We start from the raw sequence: 24,365 nt of genomic DNA, 5'->3' as shown, positions 1-24,365 counted from the left end.
TGTACAAGAAATTTATCTACTTTATAACTGTGAGTGCCAAAGGTCAGAGGTATAGGTCAGAGCTGGTGTCTGGTTTGTAAACTTTCGGCAAACTATATAATATTCCACATTGGGAGCCTGTGGGATATAAATTATTATAAACACAATAAGAAATAATATTTCTGTGCTTAGATTTCTAACAATGCTCTGCGTTTTCCGTTCAAGATGTAAAGAATGGGTTAATGGCTCTTTGTTTATGAGTTTGAACTTATTACGGTCACTGAGACATTTTCTTAACACAGTCAGCTCTGTTGAGGGTAACAATCCGTTTCTTTTGTCTGGTTGGGTTATGAGGATATTTGTGTCTCTGGAGAGTTCTTTGATAGCTGTCAGTTCTTCAGGGTTGAGGATATCCTAGATGTATTATAGAAGTTATAAGATAAGTTTGTTCGTTTTGTATCTCTACACTACTAATGACAGACTTGTAAGGATTCCGAATCGTTTAGCCCGGCATGGCTAGGTGGTTAAGGCACTCGACTCGTAATCCGAGGGTCACGAGTTCGAATCTCCCTCATACCAAACATGCTCGCCCTTTTAGCCGTGGGGGCATTATAAAGTGACAGTCAATCCAACTATTCGTTGGTAAAAGAGTAGCTCAATAGTTGGCGGTGGGTGGTGATGGCTAACTGCCTTCCCTCTAGTCCTACACTGCTAAATTAGGGACGGTTAGCGCAGATAGGTCTCGTGTAGCTTTGCGAGAAATTCAAAACAAACCAAATAGTTATACGTATATATCTGTGTACGTGTGTCTTGTGATGAGCATCGATTCCGATAACGTTTTATGCTAAGTCAGACCTAATGAACAGGACATACTCTTTGTTGCTTATTTCTGATGTTCATACAAAGATATGCAAGGGCCGACCTTCGCTAACTGTTCAGAATTTTTATCTGAAAAACTACACAAAAGACAGCTAGTAAACGTCGACCGCTAACTTTTGAGCTACTCTTTTTTGACAGAATAGTGGGACTTGACTGTCATTCTTATAACGCACCTATACACCGAACCCCAAACTGAAGGTCTGGGGTTTTTGTGTCATCGAGACTCGAACTGGGGTTCCTTGGAGGCACACCTTATCACGCTAAACACAAGGTCACGACGGCCCCCGAGAGGGTGTAAATAGCGGAAAATATTTTAATAAAGGCCTAGAAAAAATTCTAAAATATATTTATAATGTTTATTCAAGAATTACAGACACATTAGAATATTGTAATCAATAGAATAAACGTTATCGTATCTCGTGTTTTCTGATGAATAGATCATTTTGATATAATGTTCTCTATCTCTATAGTTACCATGCTGTTCATTTTCTTAAATATCTGTACAAGTACAGGTTATTCGTGATTACAAAATGCCGTCTTAAGAACCATACATACAAGATGTAAATCAGCACCACCAGTCTACCGGTGTTGTTCTCCGATTTTATCTTGAATGCTGCGAGTTGATCTTGTTTTACTGAAAATATTTTGATTGTATAAATCAGCAATTTACATGACCACCATAGGTGATACAAAGTTGCGGTGGAACTGAATGTATAAGAACTATATTTTGACATTGTTTGGCCTTCGTAGGTAGTATGATGCAACCGAAAACTGATTGTTTCTAGGGGCTATGCTCTTGGATATTGTTCCTGCTTTCAGTTTTGCCTTCGTATTGAATTCGTGCGCGAGCTCTCGCAGGTTCTCAGTCTTAACATGGCGTATTCACAAGTAAAAAGAACGAACGTTTATTTCCCCTTAATTGCTTTACTAGCGGATGTACCAGTACCATGTATGGTAAAGTACTTATGAAACTTGTTTATTTTTTCCAAAGTACTCTAGTGGGAATACAAATAATTAAAGTACATAAAAGTAAAGCTATTCGTGTCCACTGGGTTTGATTATTCAAATAGCATTGTATTTTCTACTTTAGTTGTTATCAAACTCAAGTCCCACAATTCGGTCACAAAAAGAGTAGCTCAAAAGTTGGCGGTTGACGTTTTCCAGCTGTCTTTCGTGTAACATGTGACATAAAAACATTTCACTTAATATAAGTGGGTCTGTCTTGAAAGTCTGTATAAACAATGTGAGAAAAAGAAATCCCTCAAATGATTGATGGGATTTGAAAACAAAATCCAGTCATTGAAGTAATGTTTCACCAGTTATGAATAGTTTGTTTATGTTTTTGTCCTGAGCACTACACTTACCACCAAATACCACCACAGTATGTTTAATTTTATTACCATTTTGTGGTAATGTTACAAGTAACTTAATATAACTATGAATCCATTAGTTACCATTTAGTGGCAATGACCAGTAACTTAATATAAATGTTAATCTATTGGTTACCATTCAGTGGTAATGATCAGTAACTTAATATTACTGGTGGTTTGTGCACACGACTCGTAATCAGCCGATCGCAGGTTCGTCATCAATCATGCTTGTCTTTTCAACTGTGAGAGTGTTATAATGGGATGGTCAATCTCACTATTCGTTGGTAAGAGAGTAAGTCAAGAGCTCGCGGTGGGTGATGTTGACTAGCCGTCTTCCGTCTAGTCTATCACTGTTAAATTAGGACTGATAGCCCAAACACCCCTCAAGCAGTTTGAGCGAAATCAAAAAAATATCAAATCGAAACATACACATAAACCGGTTTTAATAATCCGTACAGGAAATTATTAACTTTGACGGAAACTGTGGATTTAATGACACACACTCGATTTGTTTCTTATCGTTTATTCTTTGCAGGAATTTCAGGATGGTGTGACTTTGATAAGGACGTCATTAAAAAAACTACGCCAATCAAAAGACAGATATATAAAGGAATTTTTTATATCACTTTGCAATATCCTATAGAAGCTATTAAAAAAAAGGGCACGTGCGTGTCGTTTTCTTTCTTCCTAGTTTTTTACGAACTGCTTCGAAGCTGAGTTCATTTATAAGTTTGCAGAAACTCTCAGTAAGTTGGAAGTTCAGTTTGCTCAGTGGTAAGTAGTTTTCTATTGTAATGTTATCGATATAGTAGAGTTTTCTGTTTTTCACATATTCTCGCATACGTAAGTAAAAAGATATATTGGCACTAGTTGTCCGTTATTTGGAGCTGACAGGCTGGAAATAAGTCAGATAGTAACCAGCTTCCACCCCCACCTTTTAGGTTACTTACTGGAACGCTGACCTTTGTGCCACGCTCGGCCAAAATGAAGCAACGAAACATGATATTATAATTATAAAGCTATAAATTTTAAGAATATAGAATTGGTGGAACGAAGGCTACCTAGTGATAGAGGGCTGTCTGGTAATTGAGGGCTGCCTAGTGATTGAGGGCTGCCTGGTGATTGCCGGTCCAGATTGTGAAGTTGAGGTCCTTCACCGCTAAAAATCTCCGAACTTTGGAACTGTGAGTGTGTTATAAGAGTTGGTGGTGGCTATTGCTGATTAGTTGTCTTCCCTCCAGTTTGTCACGTCACAGTTAGGGAAGTTTCTTAGTTTACAGTTTTTCACAAAATTCAACAAAAAGTTTGTTAATTAAAACATCAGATAACGGGTATCGAAACCCGACTTTTAGCCTAATAAGCCTTTAAAATTTCCTCTGAGCGCCTTGGAGCTTCCAACAAACCAACCAGAGAATACCGGGCATACTTCAAGTATTCTGAAATCATTTTTTTCATTCAATTAAGTGTTAGCATAGCTCAGTATTTCTCAGCCTGAGGTCTCCGAATCACTGAGTGTCCACGTTGGTAATACTGAGTGTTCGTTGAGTTACATTATTTAATTACATGATGCACAGATGGACACAAAATGGCGTTCTTTAGGAACAAATTAATAATAAAATGAGTTCTTAGTGGTTAAAAGGTGGAGAACCATTGGTACAGTGTACGTCGGTAGAATGTTTGTGGTTTACTGATCATTTAACTTGTTACATTTCTTTGACGGGAGCGTCATCAAACTGAACTTCTTGATGAGGTTACAAGTTAAAAACCTATATCAAAGTGAATTATATCAACACTGTATATCTTCGTCTTTATTGATTCAGATTGATATTACTGCAAAATATTATTGGAGCAAAGCATAACATTAAATATTAGATTAACTAAAGTGACTAGAACACTTACGTAGTTTCTCTGCTTATTTCGTAGTGATCAAAAAACGTGCGTAAATTATCTCAACTGCGACTAGTTATTTTAATTAGTAAATATTAACGCGAAAATTCCTCGTGATTACAGACTGAGTGCTTTTCTTGAGATGAATTTCCGCCGAAATGATAAATTTGTGATCGACCCGACCGAACTTGATAGATTCGTGAATGATTCTGCTAAACTTGAAGGATTCATGATGGATCCTGCTAAACTTGGTGGATTCATGATGGATCCTGCTAAACTTGATGGATTCATGATTAATTATTAGGCTCTCTTAATCATTACTTACCAAGAAATAAAACGTTTGTTCAAGTCCCTCATGTTACACTTTTTTTCTTTTCTTACAGAATAACAAGATAATGGGGATTTCAGTTTTCAAAAAAGGCTTAGTTTTGCAGCACAATTCATCTTCTTCGCTGAAAGTTCCTTGGGTAATTCTTTATTTGGTAATTACTTAGATTTCTCTATCGACAACGTTCAGCAAACAGATAGAGCCTCAAAGATTGCCAATGCTACCAATTACTTTGGTTTCGGTCTTTACAGCAAACTTCGAGGACAATACAATATCTTAATCTCTCCTTACACCATGTCTAGTGTTATGGCAATGTTATACCTTGGGTCACGTGGTGTCACAGAACGTGAAATGAGGATATCACTTGGTTACAACATGCTTGAACTTAGTCCAAACGACATCTTCCTTGGATTTCAACAACTAATATACATTCTTAACACCAGTTCCAATGACTACACCTTGGAAACGGCAAGTGCCCTTCTGATTCAAAACTCCTTTGATATTTTGGACGAATACAAGCAGCATTTGGAAAGGGATTTTGGAGCAGTGGCACAAGAAGTGGACTTTATTAATAGACCTGAAAAGGTTAAGCAAGCTATCAATAAATGGGTTGCCCAGAAAACCAGAAACAACATTCCTGTTCTTCTAGACAATGCCCTTGAACCAAACACACGTCTGTTTTCCTGAATGCTGTGTATTTCAAAGGTTTCTGGAAAACCAAGTTCGATCCAGAAAGTTCCAAGGTATTACCTTTTTTAAACAACGGAGTAACTCGGACTAATGTCGTCATGATGCATATGACATCGGAATTTCCGTTTGCCTATGTTCCCAGCTTGAAATCGTTTGCTTTGGAAATGCCTTACCAAGGCAATAACATAAATATGTTACTACTTCTACCTAGAAGTCGAACTGGATTGACAGAACTGGAAAATGCATTGTCTCCTTCTTCCCTTACTCATATCGATTCACTATTACACAAGATGCAAGTTGACGTGGTTATCCCTAAGTTTACACTAAAGGAAGCCTACACTAATACGCTAAAGCGCAGCCTAATTAACATGGGAATGAATACTCTTTTTCGTAACGCTAATTTAACAGGTATAGTAAGAGATGGAAGTCTTCGTGTTTCGGATGTAATTCACAAAACCTTTATTCAAGTTGATGAAGAAGGGACCGAAGCCACTGCTGTTAGTGGAGCATCTGTAGTCAGCTACTCAGCCTCGCCAAGGTTTTATGCAAACCATCCATTTGTATTTTTCATCCGCCACACCGAAACTGGTGTCGTCCTCTTTATTGGAAAAGTTGCCAAACTGTAAAGTCACCTTCTCCTTCTCAATGAGCTGGAACTTATGACGTGGAAGCTATTTTACATATAACTATAAATTTGTTTATAATATTACTTTCAAATAATAGTTTGTCATTTTATATTTCTCATAGCCTTACCTCGGAGGCTTACTTACTTATCTTGTTTTATTACAGAATAAATAGTTGCAACTTTAATTAGTGCAGTTCATTTTTTTATATTCAGTTCACAACTTGAGTTTTATGTACGATATTATTAAGATGATTTTGTGTTTTTTTACACATTTAAGAACGAACTTCTTTACACATCAAATATTTAGTTAACGGGTACAAACTTTCTGAACAAACATCCTTATATATCATGTATTTAAGTAACTCTACAAAATCATGAAGTAATTCCAAGCATTAGCCGGGAAGCTACAGGTTGATTTGTAGTAACATTTGTCGACCAGTGGAATTTGACCATCATTCGTAAAGCGTTTTAATGTCAGCATATCATTATGTATGACATTATCCAATCTAATTTGACGATTTCCTGAAGAAACAAATCATCACGCTATATGCTGCTTCAGTAAACCAATCATCACGTTACATGTTGCCTGAAATATCCAATCATCACATTATATGTTGCTTAAAAATCAATCATCACGTTACATGTTGCCTGAAGTATCCAATCATCACATTATATGTTGCTTAAAAACCAATTATCACGTTACATGTTGCCTCAAGTATCCAATCATCACATTATACGTTGCTTAGAAACCAATCATCACGTTACACGTCAAATTAACTAACAGACATCAATCTGTCAAAATGTAGTTCTGATACATTGTTCTACCATAACTTTTTATAGGCTGTGGTTGTGACATGATGGCTCACAGACTCGCACGTTCAAAACTGTTTTATTATGACGTAGTAAACATTCTGTGAGTGAGGACCATATCTGAGACAGGAAGGACGGTCGATCGGAATTTCTCAGTATCATTAGTTACTCAGAAAGTATTGAAAAGCGTGGCTCAATGGTTCGTGTGCCGAACCATGGATCTGAGGTTGCTCCGTTCGCACCATATTACCAAGCACAACAAACAAACGCGTTCCACATAACGTTCACTTGTATGACGGCTTGATGAATGACTTCTTCTAAATATAAATCCCGATTTCCAGTAATTCCAGAGAAATCAGCTTTGATATTGGTAAACGACGATTCCATTCCAATGGACTTCAACGGTTTTTTTAAGTTTCGGCTGTCCTTTAGCTCAAACTTGGGTAAGCCAACTTTTAACACTTGAGTTTCCATATGGGATAAGATGTCATCCAATATGGCTGTCGTGAGTCCTTTTTCCAGAGACTTCAGATCACTGATCTCTGATGGAAGAAGCACTATCATACTCATATCCTCATCGACATATGGGAAGCTTATCGCATATGTACTGAGATTAGCATATTCCGCATAGGATGCATCGAAAGTCATTTGCATCAGAGGAACTACAACTTCTTGACCATTTTCGTTGGTGAAAGTTTCGTCGCGTGTGTTTTTGGGGTCAAACGGTTTCAGCCATTTCCCCTTGAAATAAACTCCATTCAACAATACCATCTTGGTGGTCTCTGGCAGTTTTTTTGTCAGCAGATTGTTTATCTTACTATGGGAAGCCCAGTACCCCCATGCATTTACCCACTCTAGCACGGACAATGAGTCCGTGAAGTTGACCTCTTTTACAGCGGATTTGTAATACTGTTCTAACCCATTTATGTAAGACTGGGAGATCGTATAACCCTTCTGGATGAGGGCTGCATTTACACTGCTAAGTTCGTATTTTTCCTGTACGCTGTTCAACCTAGTCTGTTCCGTCATGAAGCCAAGGTGAACCGATTCCCCCTGGATTCCTGATGTTCGATAACCCAGTGCATCTTCCATTTCCCGTGCAGTAGCACCAGCAGCACCTAAATAAGCCATACCCAAAGATACAGACAAGCTCCAAGGAGAGATAAAAGCATTACTTGGCTTATCTAATGATTTAAAGAGAGAGAGGGTAAACTCATTGTTAGCTTTGACCACACTCCTAGCAAAACTGTCAGTCTCTTCACGTGTCGGAACACAACTACACTGGATGAAGGCAACAGCAAGGAGAGTTGAGATAAACAAACTAACCATGTTGATGTCAGCCTAGAAACAAAACCAAATTTAAGACACAACAAGAATCCTAGAACCTTCTTTAAGTTTCTTATCGAAAGAGATTTATTTGTCAACAACAATAATTTACTACAGCTTCTCACCTTATAAACATTTAACTTAATAGCCACAATACTATTACTAAAGATAAAAAAATAATGTTACATATATTTTAATAACGGTACCGTCTGTCGTATGTCCATGTAAATACTTCGCAGGGTGTGGATGGATAATCACCAAAATTTGTCTGGTGGATTATTTGGTACACAGAATGCTTCAAATTTGGTTTTGCGCATTTTTATAATTTTGTTGTTGTTTTTTTTTACCACCACTTTGTCCCCAGTTCATCGGTCTTCACCAAATTTGTTATAAAGGTTTATTGGATCCTTGCAAAGAGACATGCAAATGTTACGTTTCACATTTTATATTCTTCATTGTTATGTGTGTGTTTTTATTAATATTACATACAAAGGAAGCCACTTTTATGTCCTAAAACAACCTTTCATGAAAATGTTTACATACCTTCTGTCCAAGGAAAAGTAGTCAAGCTAGTTGTAAATAGGTCACATAAGACAGAATTTTCCATTTGTGTTCAAAACGGAATCTCTTCGTAATTTCTGACCAATTCTACTTAATTAACAAATAATTACACAGTTTACATTCATTGATATTAGTTTACTGACATCAGTAGTTTATAACTCCTTATCCTCCTTCATGTGCTTCCGAATATCCTTGGATAACAAATTTTCTGCTCTTTTCCTTCCTATTACTGAGTAAATCTTTCTGACCCTGTACTACTCACTAAATGGTTTGTGAACTCTCCTCTGTTCTATTCAATAAATGGTTTGTGAACTCTGTTCTACTCAATAAATGGTTTGTGAATTCTCCTCTACACTACTCACTAAATGGTTTGTGAACTCTCCTCTGTTCTACTCACTAAATGGTTTGTGAACTCTCCTCTGTTCTACTCACTAAATGGTTTGTGAACTCTCCTCTACACTACTCAATAAATGGTTTGTGAACTCTCCTCTGTTCTACTCAATAAATGGTTTGTGAACTCTCCTCTGTTCTACTCAATAAATGGTTTGTGAATTCTCCTCTGTTCTAATCAATAAATGGTTTGTGAACTCTCCTCTGTTCTACTCAATATATGGTTTGTGAATTCTCCTCTGTACTACTCAATAAATGGTTTGTGAATTCTCCTCTGTTCTACTCATTGAATGGTTTGTGAATTCTCCTCTGTTCTACTCATTGAATGGTTTGTGAATTCTCCTCTGTTCTACTCATTGAATGGTTTATGAAATCTCCTCTGTACTACTCACTAAATGGTTTGTGAACTCTCCTCTGTACTACTCACTAAATGGTTTGTGAACTCTCCTCTGTACCACTCACTAAATGGTTTGTGAACTCTCCTCTGTACCACTCACTAAATGGTTTGTGAACTCTCCTCTGTACCACTCACTAAATGGTTTGTGAACTCTCCTCTGTACCACTCACTAAATGGTTTGTGAACTCTCCTCTGTACCACTCACTAAATGGTTTGTGAACTCTCCTCTGTACCACTCACTAAATGGTTTGTGAACTCTCCTCTGTACCACTCACTAAATGGTTTGTGAACTCTCCTCTGTACTACTCACTAAATGGTTTGTGAACTCTCCTCTGTACCACTCACTAAATGGTTTGTGAACTCTCCTCTGTACTACTCACTAAATGGTTTGTGAACTCTCCTCTGTTCTACTCAATAAATGGTTTGTGAACTCTCCTCTGTTCTACTCAATAAATGGTTTGTGAACTCTCCTCTGTTCTACTCAATAAATGGTTTGTGAACTCTCCTCTGTTCTACTCAATAAATGGTTTGTGAACTCTCCTCTGTTCTACTCAATAAATGGTTTGTGAACTCTCCTCTGTTCTACTCAATAAATGGTTTGTGAACTCTCCTCTGTTCTACTCAATAAATGGTTTGTGAACTCTCCTCTGTTCTACTCAATAAATGGTTTGTGAACTCTCCTCTGTTCTACTCAATAAATGGTTTGTGAACTCTCCTCTACACTACTCACTAAATGGTTTGTGAACTCTCCTCTACACTACTCACTAAATGGTTTGTGAACTCTCCTCTACACTACTCACTAAATGGTTTGTGAACTCTCCTCTACACTACTCACTAAATGGTTTGTGAACTCTCCTCTACACTACTCACTAAATGGTTTGTGAACTCTCCTCTACACTACTCACTAAATGGTTTGTGAACTCTCCTCTACACTACTCACTAAATGGTTTGTGAACTCTCCTCTACACTACTCACTAAATGGTTTGTGAACTCTCCTCTGTACTACTCACTAAATGGTTTGTGAACTCTCCTCTGTACTACTCACTAAATGGTTTGTGAACTCTCCTCTACACTACTCACTAAATGGTTTGTGAACTCTTCTCTACACTACTCACTAAATGGTTTGTGAACTCTCCTCTACACTACTCACTAAATGGTTTGTGAACTCTCCTCTACACTACTCACTAAATGGTTTGTGAACTCTCCTCTGTACCACTCACTAAATGGTTTGTGAACTCTCCTCTGTACTACTCACTAAATGGTTTGTGAACTCTCCTCTGTTCTACTCAATAAATGGTTTGTGAACTCTCCTCTGTTCTACTCAATAAATGGTTTGTGAACTCTCCTCTGTTCTACTCAATAAATGGTTTGTGAACTCTCCTCTGTTCTACTCAATAAATGGTTTGTGAACTCTCCTCTGTACTACTCACTAAATGGTTTGTGAACTCTCCTCTGTACTACTCACTAAATGGTTTGTGAACTCTCCTCTCCACTACTCACTAAATGGTTTGTGAACTCTCCTCTGTACTACTCACTAAATGGTTTGTGAACTCTCCTCTACACTACTCACTAAATGGTTTGTGAACTCTTCTCTACACTACTCACTAAATGGTTTGTGAACTCTCCTCTGTACCACTCACTAAATGGTTTGTGAACTCTCCTCTGTTCTACTCAATAAATGGTTTGTGAACTCTCCTCTGTTCTACTCAATAAATGGTTTGTGAACTCTCCTCTGTTCTACTCAATAAATGGTTTGTGAACTCTCCTCTGTTCTACTCAATAAATGGTTTGTGAACTCTCCTCTGTTCTACTCAATAAATGGTTTGTGAACTCTCCTCTGTTCTACTCAATAAATGGTTTGTGAACTCTCCTCTGTTCTACTCAATAAATGATTTGTGAACTCTCCTCTGTACTACTCACTAAATGGTTTGTGAACTCTCCTCTGTTCTACTCAATAAATGGTTTGTGAACTCTCCTCTGTACTACTCACTAAATGGTTTGTGAACTCTCCTCTGTACTACTCACTAAATGGTTTGTGAACTCTCCTCTCCACTACTCACTAAATGGTTTGTGAACTCTCCTCTGTACTACTCACTAAATGGTTTGTGAACTCTCCTCTACACTACTCACTAAATGGTTTGTGAACTCTTCTCTACACTACTCACTAAATGGTTTGTGAACTCTCCTCTACACTACTCACTAAATGGTTTGTGAACTCTCCTCTACACTACTCACTAAATGGTTTGTGAACTCTCCTCTACACTACTCACTAAATGGTTTGTGAACTCTCCTCTACACTACTCACTAAATGGTTTGTGAACTCTCCTCTACACTACTCACTAAATGGTTTGTGAACTCTCCTCTACACTACTCACTAAATGGTTTGTGAACTCTCCTCTACACTACTCACTAAATGGTTTGTGAACTCTCCTCTACACTACTCACTAAATGGTTTGTGAACTCTCCTCTGTACTACTCAATAAATGGTTTGTGAACTCTCCTCTACACTACTCACTAAATGGTTTGTGAACTCTCCTCTGTACTACTCACTAAATGGTTTGTGAACTCTCCTCTGTTCTACTCACTAAATGGTTTGTGAACTCTCCTCTGTACTACTCACTAAATGGTTTGTGAACTCTCCTCTGTACTACTCACTAAATGGTTTGTGAACTTTCCTCTGTACTACTCACTAAATGGTTTGTGAACTCTCCTCTACACTACTCACTAAATGGTTTGTGAACTCTCCTCTGTACTACTCACTAAATGGTTTGTGAACTCTCCTCTACACTACTCACTAAATGGTTTGTGAACTCTCCTCTACACTACTCACTAAATGGTTTGTGAACTCTCCTCTACACTACTCACTAAATGGTTTGTGAACTCTCCTCTGTACTACTCACTAAATGGTTTGTGAACTCTCCTCTGTACTACTCACTAAATGGTTTGTGAACTCTCCTCTGTACTACTCACTAAATGGTTTGTGAACTCTCCTCTGTACTACTCACTAAATGGTTTGTGAACTCTCCTCTGTACTACTCACTAAATGGTTTGTGAACTCTCCTCTGTACTACTCAATAAATGGTTTGTGAACTCTCCTCTATACTACTCACTAAATGGTTTGTGAACTCTCCTCTGTACTACTCACTAAATGGTTTGTGAACTCTCCTCTGTACTACTAATTAAATGGTTTGTGAACTCTCCTCTGTACTACTCACTAAATGGTTTGTGAACTCTCCTCTGTACTACTCACTAAATGGTTTGTGAACTCTCCTCTGTACTACTCACTAAATGGTTTGTGAACTCTCCTCTGTTCTACTCACTAAATGGTTTGTGAACTCTCCTCTGTTCTACTCACTAAATGGTTTGTGAACTCTCCTCTGTTCTACTCACTAAATGGTTTGTGAACTCTCCTCTGTTCTACTCACTAAATGGTTTGTGAACTCTCCTCTGTTCTACTCACTAAATGGTTTGTGAACTCTCCTCTGTTCTACTCACTAAATGGTTTGTGAACTCTCCTCTCTACTTCTCACTATATGGTTTGTGAACCCTCCCTGCACTACTCACTAAATCAGAGATTGCCTTTTTTATGCAAAGAACCTAAGAGATTGATACAGCATCTAACAGGGTAGATTCGATTATATATGAGATCCTGGTCACGTGACGTCACTAATCAGTGTGAAATAAGCTAATTACGGATCAAGGTAACAGACTGACCTTCCTACCAATCAAAACCTTGTTCCAGCAGTAACTTAACTCGCTTAAACCATCGAATGAATCTAAATAAGGAAATAAAACAGTATCAACATTCAGTATTCAAATAATTTTAAAACCACACATTAATAAGAACCTCCGAGTGAAAGTAAAGTACGTAATAATACGTCATCCGCTCTGTCTCAGCTATATCGAGTGCCGATGAGGTCTTTAGTTCAATACCAAAGCTCTTCAGGCCGTCTGGGACAGGGAAAGCACAGTTGAGGTTGAGACACAGTTTATATTGATTGGTACACCACCCATCAACATCTGTTGTGATATGAACTGGACTGCTTTAATCAACTTTATTTATGTTACAACACAAATTAGGGTCAGGCCATGCACGTGTGTAACGATACAGTTTGCTTACGTATAGCAGGGCTTTATCTCACTGTTCAAAGAGATTTGAATCATCACAAACTGTAAACCAGGAATCACCAAATTGTGGTACACGATACAATTAATAATACACATACTATTGTTTATCTTCACTTACAGTCTCACCCTCCACCTACCTACACTCGCCATTATTTTTTTCCCTTAAAATTAACAAAACATTGTACCACATATTCTTCAACCATGTCAAAAAACAATTGTATCCTTCGCATTAATAAGTAAGTGTTTAAAATTTAAAAATTTGTTACAAGGTTTTATCTCTGTTTGTAATTAAGCCTAAGTGTTTTTTATTTTTTAATTAAACAAAAGTTTGTTTGTTTGTTTTTTGAATTTTGCGCAAAGCTACTCGAGGGCTATCTGCGCTAGCCGTACCTAATTTAGCAGTGTAAGACTAGAGGGAAGGCAGATAGTCATCACCACCCATCGCCAACTCTTGGGCTACTCTTTTACCAACAAATAGTGGGATTGACCGTCACATTATAACGCCCCCACGGCTGAAAAGGCGAACATGTTTGGCGCGACGAGGATGCGAACCCGCGACCCTCAAATTACGAGTCGCACGTCTTAAAACGCTTGGCTATGTCGGGCCAAACAAAAGTTATACGCAAGCCTAAAACGTTTGAGAACCACTGCTGTAAACCATGACACACATCAACTACGGTAAAGATTAGTATTAATGATGCTGTTACATTAATACACGTAAAATCCTATTTCTGTCAGCATCACGCATATTGTAAACCACAACATACACTCACCACATTCTACTCTTGTACATGTAACATCGCAGTAGGTGATCAACTAAAATTATAAATAATAAAGCTAACTTTTTTTTGTTCATCCACCCAAGAGTTTGTACCACCTTATTAAAATATTGTTGAAACGTGTTCTATGGTTGGGCAGGTTATTTTGGATAATTTGGTGTAAATAATGCTAGGCCTATCCCATGTAATGATAACGAATTAATTAATTTCTTCAATAACGTTTGCTGAAGGTTGCATTCACTGGTAAGCCTAACTTCACAAACAGAATATAAACTCTGAAACTAAAGTACGGCTAACTTGCTTCTAGAATTTTCTCGCTAACTGATTGATAACAAACCCGCTAACTAAACTGGATGAACAGACAAGGTAAGTCTTATAGTTTCATTCACTATCTGACACTAATTACGAAAAACTCATTACTTGACTAACTCACTAACTTTTACATTATAATTAATACTTTTATTACTTCTCGTTGCAAGTAGCCTCTACATTCTACAGACACCTTAACTTTAATGGCCAGATAGTTAAGGCACTCAACTCGTAATCTGAGGGCCGCGGATTCGCATCACCTTCGCATTAAACATGCTCGCCTTTTCAGCCGTGGGGGCGTTATAATATGACGGTCAATTCCACTATTCGTTGGTAAAATAGTAGCCCAAGAGTTGGCGGTGGGTGGTGATGACTAGCGCCCTTCCTTCTTGTCTTTCACTGCTAAAATAGGGACGCCTAGCGCAGATAGCCCTCGTATAGCTTTGTGCGAAACTCAAAACAAACAAACAAAAACGTTCAACTAATTTAAACTGTCTTAACAATGATAAACTTAGCTCGAAATAAGCAAAAACGAAACCCGAAACCATTTCCCGACACTTCTCACCCCAATATATCTACCTATACGTATATATATACACACGCATGCTGTCGCGTCGCCACACTTTGAGAACTACTGGACTCGACAAAAACCAAACTTCTATTAAAATACAGAGCGCGTGTGGAATACACTAAAAACGAGATTGATACGTCATGGTGAAAAATAATATAAAACTTGTTGGGAGTTTCTGTTTCCATCGTGCAGTTGTACTTTGACAATTACGGATGCTAATTTTACTTTAAGATTTCATTGTAGAATTATAATTTTTTACTATTATATCGCTACCCTTTTGTCTGTCTTGAAATTTGTTTGTCCTTGAAACGTAGTAGTAACGAATTTGTTCTGTGTAGACCACACCCAAGAAGGCTTCCTGTAGGATGCGTATCGTGTTTATTATTTATAGTTAGGCGCTCCTATTTAGAATAAATAACACATGTAAGCACCTATACTATAGTAAAACAATGCAATTCTTCATTCTTTTAGGATAACACTCAAACACAGCTCTGAAACGCGTCTTAAAAGCTTCGTTTTTAATATATTACATAAAACATGTCAAACTTAATATTATTACAGAAAACACCGAAAAACTACTCGATTTTTCGATTTAGTCCTAAGTCTTACTGATTGAAGTATAACATTTTAACAAAGGCTTACCTGTCTGGTGGGTAAAGATAAAACGTGCCACAAGCCCAGTCTCCTTCTTTTAAGTTACGCTAAAGCTAAAAGAAAACAAAATCAATATGACTGGTAAGATTAGGCCCTTTATCCCTAACTCGCGCAACAACAAAGGAAAATGTTCAGTGAATGATTGGGCAACAAGCGAGGAATAAACAATAACAACAAAAGTCTTTCTACCTACAGAGTAAAATTTTGGTGTAGAATTCAAACCTATCAGATGGATTTGGAACCGTTAACTAACCTGTCGGGGTTTACCAGGTTGTTTCTTGATGGAGTTCGGATATTTACAAAGCAGGTTTCTGATTATTCAGAAATCGTGTGGTTACAAGGAAGTCACGTGAGGAATAATAGGAGCAACCTTTCCCAACAGGATTTTGTTTGAAGTACAGTTTTGTTCATATAAGTTGGATATTAATAAAATACGTTTTACTTTCTCTTCTACTAAAGTTTCCCAGTAGATCAACGGTTTCTTACAGGCTTAAATTATTGAAATTAGGGGTCAGATTCCACATGGTGACACAGCCCAAATAGTTATAAAAGATTAATTTATTACCCCTTACACATGACTGAAAATTGTGTTCTTTTGATGAATGTTATGTTGAATGAAACTGTACTTGTATGTAGTTGTGTAGGATACCATGTCCTGATTAAATAACCCCAAAACAAATATTCTTATATTTACAAAGTTACTCAGTCAATAATAGTATAGAAATTAATGTATTGTTATTGGTCAAACGAAGTATATACGTATATAATTCACTAAATAAATCATTCAACAATACTGTGGAAACTAGTGTAGTAATTTGAATAAGCCCAGTATGGCCAGGTGGGTTAACCCCGTCGCACCAAACATGCTCGCCCCTTTTAGCCGTGGGGGCGTTATAATGTTATAGTCAATCCCACTATTCGTTGGTAAAAAAAGTAGCCCAGTAGTTGGCAGTGGGTGCTGATGACTAACTGCCTTCCCTCTAGTCTTACACTGGTAAATTAGGGACGGCTAGCGCAGATAGCCCTCGTGTAGCTTTGCGCGAAATTTAAAAAAAAAAAGTGATAGAAAAACAATATATATATATATTTGCAGGATGAATAATTAAATAATAACATTTACCTGCGGTAGCTCGAGAGATTTAAAACAAAATATTGTGGTATGTTTAATGATACATTTTTTTTCATATGTATGTTGTAACAAACGTAATTCCCCTCTTTTAATCTACGCTCAAGGTTAGATTTTATGATCAAACATTAATGTAAGTTTCATTTCGTTCAAACAAACAACCCCTAATTAAATAAATCATTCTCACAGAAAAATAGTGAGATCATATACAGTTACCTCATTATTAGAATATTTACAACGCTACCTATATCCGTTTCCTTTTTTGCGGTACATGCAAGCGTTACGAACGCTAGGCCTAGGACATGATTCTGTGTACACTCACGCCACGTCCACCTTAGCTAAAATAAAATAAATCTACCTGTTCACAGCAGTTATAAAAATTAACGTAGTATGACGATTTTCTTGACACTTAATTATAGAAAAATAACTGCACATTGCACTGACTCATGCATGCCTATAACAAAGTATTGTAAAAACATCAACTCTTCCATTACCACACTGTACATAAACAATTCTCCCTCTACCAGGAAACACGTGTAATGTTGTGTAATTACTTATGCCTTGCTTATTACTTAGCGTTGTAATCCATAAGCTTACCGTTGTCCCACTAGGGACACTATTAAATAAATGAAATAATCATTCGTACATTTATTTCCAAAAATTGCAAATAAATATGAAAGATTTGTTTTTTTATTTAAAACAATGTTTCATACCTATTTCTTGGAACATTTTATTAATATCACTTTTCGAAGGTAAAACGATGGTTGTACAATGTGAATTAGTGAGTAAGATGGACATATATCTGTATTCATGTCAATGAAAAGGTTAGAATATTTGGAAACAAAATATATAAGCTGAAGTGCCCTTCCTTTGCCCGAGGTATGAACTTTAAGCAATGTGTAGATGGATGTTATGATAAACTATACAAATACCCTGCTAACCAATTCATTTATAACGTATTATTACAGTACTCAGTTATCACCTCACCAAACGTTTTGTATAAATTTTAAAAACTCAATATGTATGTACTTAAAACATAGGACATGCGACTGTTAGGGTGACTTTGTATGAAGAGGGAGCAGAAAATATAGTGACTGTAGGGATGCGTTCTGTTACCAATTTTCAACGTTCAATTTTTAATATCCTTCTCCAGTGTTTCACGTGATTAATTAATAGATGGACATTGGCTGAAGTTGAAAGGTCACGAGTTAAAGTAAAAAGTTGAGAAAAATTAAGAAAATGGCTTTTGATATTAGTCTCATGATGGTTGTTGGAGAAGAAACTTCAGATGAGTTTACGTATTATTGCAATAGTAGTGGTCATTCTTTCACTGCATTTCTCCATAGAAAAGGCTAGCGTACGCCCTGAAATATATAAGACGTTTGTGTGCCCTCTCCCATACTGTGTGTATGTTTTCATAGAATATTTAATTTCTTTTTGGCCCCCCGCTAGTACAGCGGTATGTCTCCGGATTTACAACGCTAAAATCAGGGGTTCGATTCCCCTCGGTGGGCTGAGCAGATCGCCCTTTGTGGCTTTGCTATAAGAACACATAATTTCTTTTCCGGTGTGAGGAAATGGCGCCATCTATGAATATAATTAACGTAAACGTACGTGAAAAAATAAACACTCAACAACAACAATGGGGGTCGAAAAAGTTTCAAACTATTATCACACACAAACTTTGTTTGAGAACAGCCCAATGACAAGTAATAACAATAATAAATAGTAAAAGGATTAGGACTCCCCCCCGTAACATACTCCTTCTACTAAACTATCGTCGGACAAAATTTGGTTGAAATTGGCCCAGCAACCTAATAGTAGTTAAATAACAGCTACACACATTTTTGTACTTTGTGTTTTGTGTGTTTATAGCGTTATAAGCCTTTAAACTTAACCTTTAACTAACTGGAGTGTTGTAGGTAAGAACGTTTATAACGAATTACTTAATCGCAAATTATTAATTGTGACAATAATCGAATGTTTGTTCGTCAGATAGAGAGTTTTATTGTATTAAATAATAGTTTTTGGTTTAAGTTTTGTTAATTTCATGTTTGAACGTAACAGTGGCGGCGCCAGAAATGAATCTAGCCTTCCAATATTGTTACCTACATATATTCATAAAATATGGAAAACACAATCGTCGTTGTTGCTTAACAATTAACATCAAAGAGACATAGATCTGTAGAACTCAACGTCTTCATTAAAACGGAAGTATGTGTCATGCGTCCCATAGCAACGTACTGAATGCACTGAAACTCATGCGTTGTATTGCCGCTCTCTGTGTAATGCCATTCTATCTTGAGCTTTGACGAAGATTAGACAACCACGTTGATTTCAAGTTACAACATATCATCAGGGATTTTACTTGATAAACCAAAGGTTTCACAGGTATTTACCCATTAATTTCATTTATCTTTTATTAAAAAGTAAAACATAGCATGCATGTATAAGTGTATTGTGTATAGGTCAAAACTATGAAGCATTTAGCCGGTGTTGTGTCATATAGAATAAGCACGGTAACTTAACTGTCATTTATTCATAAAAAATACGCAGAGACCTCTAGCTTTGTTCTTAATTCAGTTAACGAATTAATTAACTTCAAATGTGGCATAAAACAACAATTAAATCACGAGATGTACAAAATATGTAAAACGAAATAACAGTTTGTATTATTATACATTTATATTAAGGTTTACTCAAAACTGAAATTGTTTATTCTGAACGGCACCTTATGCGCACGTGGGTTAAACTGCTAGGTCAAAGAATATTTCGTGGTATTGAACGTACTGAAACAAGGCTTCTACCACAAGGTCAACCGGAAACTGAATATGTAAATCTGTGTGTTTCTTTGTAACTAAACAAAAACTTATAAAATGGACTATATGTATTATGCCCACCACAGGTATCGAAACACAGTTTTTAGCGTTATATGTCTCTACTTTTGCCTCTGAGCCACTGGAGGGGCGATATAAAGAAGGATAAAAGTAAATTGGCTATCTGTGCTGTGCCTACCAGTAGTATCGAAACTCGGATTTTAGTGCTATAATCCTTTAATATTACCGCTGAGCCACTGGAGGGTGATTATCAAAATAAAAATCATAAAAGCAAATAAAGAGACAGTTTAAGACTTTTGGTATAAAAACAAGTCTACAGAGTTCGACGACGTTTAGAAATCCACATGAAATAACAGAAAGACAAATACAAATGATATATTTGTTTTTAAAAGGCCCGGTATAGCTAGGTGTGGCAAAGGAAAGAATGTGGTTTCATGGATATGTACCAACTTGTCTTCTGGGAGATTAACTCAATTAACTCTTTAGCTTTAGGCCCAGCATGGCCAGGTGGTTAAGGCGCTCGACTCGTAATCTGTAGGGCGCGGGTTCGAATCCCCATCACACCAAACGTGCTCGCCCTTTCAGCCGTGGGGGCGTTATAATGTGACGGTCAATCCCACTATTCGTTGGTAAAAGTGTAGCCCAAGATTTGGCGGTGGGTGTTGATGATTTTCCTTTTGTCTCACACTACTAAATTAGGGACGGCTAGCGCAGTCAGCTCTCGTATAGCTTCGCGCAAAATTCCACAAACAATTGTTTAAACAATAAGTTTTTAATTTTATATTAAGATAACTATAAAAGTTGATAAAGTTTGATAATCTAAAGTTAGTCAGTAAAACACAAATAAAGATTTCAAGTTGTTCATACGTTTTCTTTTGCAAGTTTTAATTATCATGGGGGTAGTTAAAAATATCAGAAAGACAGCGATCAACAAAATAAAAATTAATAAAAATGATTAGGCTTGTTAAAATAGTTTTGTTGTTTTATCAAGACTTAGATCTGTGAAATGCTAAAAATATAAAATATCCAAACGTTCCAAAAAATAAAAAGAGCAAGTTTGTCTCTTTTTTTTTTTTTTTCGTGTTGAAATCAGAAGCTTGAACATATAATGTAACACTGAGGACAACAAGATAGCCATAACTGTGGTCTTCTTTGGGCTTCATCGAAAAGTTTTAGGTCAAAATCCAGACGATGATAAAAATAGAAAATAAAATACGGATCTAAAACATCCGTTAAATAATTGAACGCAAGGAAAATAAATTGTGCTGTTATAACTTATATTAAAGTCCGTTCAATTTACTTTGATTGAAATTAGCAATCAAGAGCACCATTACAAACTGAATTGTGAGTTAGAATCTGCATAAAACTGTGGTATTGCTTCTGTTAGAACCTTCACAACATTCAAATCTTTGTCTTAAGATTCTTATAAAACTGAGAGGGTATTAGAATGTCTCCAAAAGTCTACTATATTTCAAAATATTAAAAAAACAGCTGCTTTGTCTGACATCTAATTAGATAACAAGAGACCATTAAAAGGCAAAAAATAGGTCAGATGATGAGGTATTGTTGTTGGAACTTTGAATTCCATTTTTTTTTCCAGAGTGGTTTCACACAAAAGCGATAAAAGAGTGATGTTACTTTATCGATTTTCTAGCACTCTGTAGGTGGCACTAGTAGTCTCAGTGAACACGTGCCATTTTTTCACGATTACCGAGGAATACAAGGAAAGATATTGTGAGCCAAGATGATTTTAATTCCGCTGTTAAGCCTAAATTACTTCAAGGTAGATTGCTGCTACTGGATAGTAACAAAACAGACATTTCTTTTTAAGTGAATCATTTAGCATATTTAGAACATGATACGATAAGTGTCAGTCTTCTAAATTTGCATAACAGTTTCACAGCACGAGCGGCTGAAAACAAAAATCAGTTTTTCTTAACTTACGCACCCCAGAACACAGTCACTTTTTAGCTCAAATACTTGTCATGTAAAAATGAAAAATAATGAATTTGACCTGTCGTTTGAAAGGAACTTAAATCGTATGAAGGAGTAGATTTACTGTCGCACAGCGTCCTCTTTCGTTGGTACGTTGAAACAAACGTAATTGTTCTGTTATAATAAAATATTAATTCATATATATGTGTGTGTTATTTGAAGAAATGCTATTATAAATTACAAGAATATAGAATATTTATGAGATTTTAGTTACACTGGTGAAATATCAGGGTGCCTCTTGAATATTCACAATTCATTATAAACTGATTGAACAAACCTTGGACATTTTTCCTCGTTGTATTTCTGAATATTTTATCAAATGATGTCAAAAAAAAATCTGTAGGTTTATAGTTGACTGTGAAAAATTTAATTTCTCCAAACAGATTAAAAATATACATTGTTTCATAATAAGTAAAATGAATATTTAGTCATAGAAAAAAAAAACGGTTGTACAAACCGATCGTTACAGGTCTGAGTATTATTCGATGCATAACTCATTCGTTTGTTTTATGGCTAGAATGATTGATCTGTTTCATAAAGTTTAATACGATGATCATCGATCATTTTGAATCCAATATCAGCAAATATGGCAAAACTAAGAAGAAGAGGTAATATTGAGATTAAAGTACCTTTTATTACGAACAAAATGTCTACGTGTATTCTTCATTTCGCGGGTAATTTGTGAACGACTTAAAGACCCGATCTGTAAGTCATGTGACACACAAAATTACGTTATTACTTAATATAATTAGATAATTAATTACTTGATAAACCAAAGGTTTCACAGGTATTTACCCATTAATTTCATTTATCTTTTATTAAAAAGTAAAACATAGCATGCATGTATAAGTGTATTGTGTATAGGTCAAAACTATGAAGCATTTAGCCGGTGTTGTGTCCTCTGTTAGATCATTTTGCATTGTGTATCAGTCATCCAAAATTTGCTTCCAATCACCAGAACAGGCACATTGTTTTGAAGTAATATTGACTATAAACACAACATGATGAAAGACATTTACCCTGATAGTGACCTTACTTTTCCTCAGAGTGTATTAACTTCACATGGGATAATTCGTTTCTGCTATGTAAACTATGTCTTTATGTTATATTTCTTTTGATTTGTAGCTTTACTCTTAATGGTATATGTTCAATCTAAACTAATCTTGATTTTCTTTATTATTAAGAACCTTGGGTGGAATTTAGGTGAGCTTCCTCTTTTACATATACGCATATTTTCATGAACAGATTATTTCTAATTTGTAATAATGAATTATTAATCAGAGTACGAGTTTCCAATGAAAACTGCCTTGAAAACGCAGTTCAAAATAGCACACCTTTCTGAAATGTATCTTGGTATTTACATTATTATAATTTACCATCTATACTTCATATTGATGGCATTTTGGGAAGCCCCTCCACAGTTTACCTCAGTCCCCCACAACGAAAATATCCTGGCGCCGCCACTGGAACGTAAACATTTTTGTTCCAATGAAATAGCTTGTTAGAGAATCATTAGTAGGACGGATCCATTAAAATTTGGCAGTATTAGATAATTGTCAGTAATTTTTATCATTCAAAGTGAAAATAAACTTTATTCATATGTAAAGACTTTTGTTCCAGTTTGTTAGAACAGGTCTTCGTTGGACCAATTTAGTTAGCCAAGTGAACTAAAATCGTTTTACTACTTCCTTTAGGACAAAGTCCTGAGATGTGCAAACTGGATACCTTATTTGTTTTACTACTTTTAGGATGCAAAGTTCTGAATTGTGCAAAATATCTCATTTGTTTTACCTACGTTAAGATAAGAATTATGGTAACACAACTGGTCTCCAAGTACCGAGACATACTTCAGCAGAAAGACCTCATCAAAGAATATTTCAGAAGGAAGACTTCAGAAATAAGACCTCATCAAGACATAGTTCAGAAGGAAGAAAGACTTCAGAAATAAGACTTAATCAAGACATAGTTCAAAAGGAAGACTTCAGAAATAAGACCTCATCAAGACATAGTTCAGAAGGAAGACTTCAGAAATAAGACCTCATCAAGACATAGTTCAGAAGGAAGAAAGACTTCAGAAATAAGACTTAATCAAGACATAGTTCAAAAGGAAGACTTCAGAAATAAGACCTCATCAAGACATAGTTCAGAAGGAAGACTTCAGAAATAAGACCTCATCAAGACATAGTTCAGAAGGAAAATCTTATCAAGGCATGCTTCAGAAGAAAGATTTTATCAAGACATACCTCAGAAGGAAAACTTTTAATTTTACATTCAGAATTACGCCAGGTGTAGACGAATGACGTCATTTAAACATGTCAGTGACAAAAGGGGAAAAGGGAATCTGTGTTAAGTACTTAATAGCCTATACTTTTACTGTGTTAAGTACTTAATAGCCTATACTTTTACAACACAAATAAAAATACCAGCCGTACAGTAAATAAAACATTCCTCATTCAAATTCCAATAAATGAATAAATAATGTAACATTATTATCACACAATTGAAATGCAATAAGAGTTATTGTTTATTACTATTAATTATCCGTGACATAGCGATTCATAGAATCGTTCAGAGTTGTTGTTGTTTGCAAGTACACACGTTTAGCGCATTGCTAAACATCTTGAAAGATTTGTGATATAATCATAGCCACGGATATTGAGTATTTGAAATGGTTTGGTTTTGAAAAATTAATTTCAAAACGTTTAGTAAAGACAGGGATATATC

At 36.2% G+C, this 24,365-nt stretch overlaps 1 protein-coding gene and 1 pseudogene across 2 annotated transcripts; one reads left to right on the top strand and one right to left on the bottom strand.

The window, feature by feature from the left end:
- Window positions 1-2,868: 2,868 nt before the first annotated feature.
- On the top strand, window positions 2,869-5,943 carry LOC143248605 (intracellular coagulation inhibitor 3 pseudogene; annotated as a pseudogene). Its single transcript, XR_013027072.1, has 2 exons — window positions 2,869-3,002; window positions 4,499-5,943. The product of XR_013027072.1 is annotated as an intracellular coagulation inhibitor 3 pseudogene (transcript).
- Window positions 5,944-6,814: 871 nt separating this feature from the next.
- On the bottom strand, window positions 6,815-15,880 carry LOC143250030 (intracellular coagulation inhibitor 1-like). Its single transcript, XM_076500667.1, has 2 exons — window positions 15,672-15,880; window positions 6,815-7,909 (listed from the first exon to the last, which is right to left on the bottom strand). Exon 2 carries the CDS (start codon window positions 7,895-7,897, stop codon window positions 6,815-6,817), a length of 1,083 nt encoding a protein of 360 aa, XP_076356782.1. The 5' UTR covers window positions 7,898-7,909; window positions 15,672-15,880.
- Between the last annotated feature and the right edge of the window lie 8,485 nt (window positions 15,881-24,365).

The sequence above is a fragment of the Tachypleus tridentatus genome, chromosome 4, assembly GCF_004210375.1.
Source record: "Tachypleus tridentatus isolate NWPU-2018 chromosome 4, ASM421037v1, whole genome shotgun sequence".
In the NCBI taxonomy this organism is placed as follows: Eukaryota; Metazoa; Arthropoda; class Merostomata; order Xiphosura; family Limulidae; genus Tachypleus; species Tachypleus tridentatus.
This window is presented reverse-complemented; position numbering and strand designations above follow the sequence as displayed.

What these genes read in the sequence shown, in the direction of transcription:
- LOC143250030 (XM_076500667.1), bottom strand. Translation starts at nt 7,897, where the DNA reads ATGGTTAGTTTGTTTATCTCAACTCTCCTTGCTGTTGCCTTCATCCAG.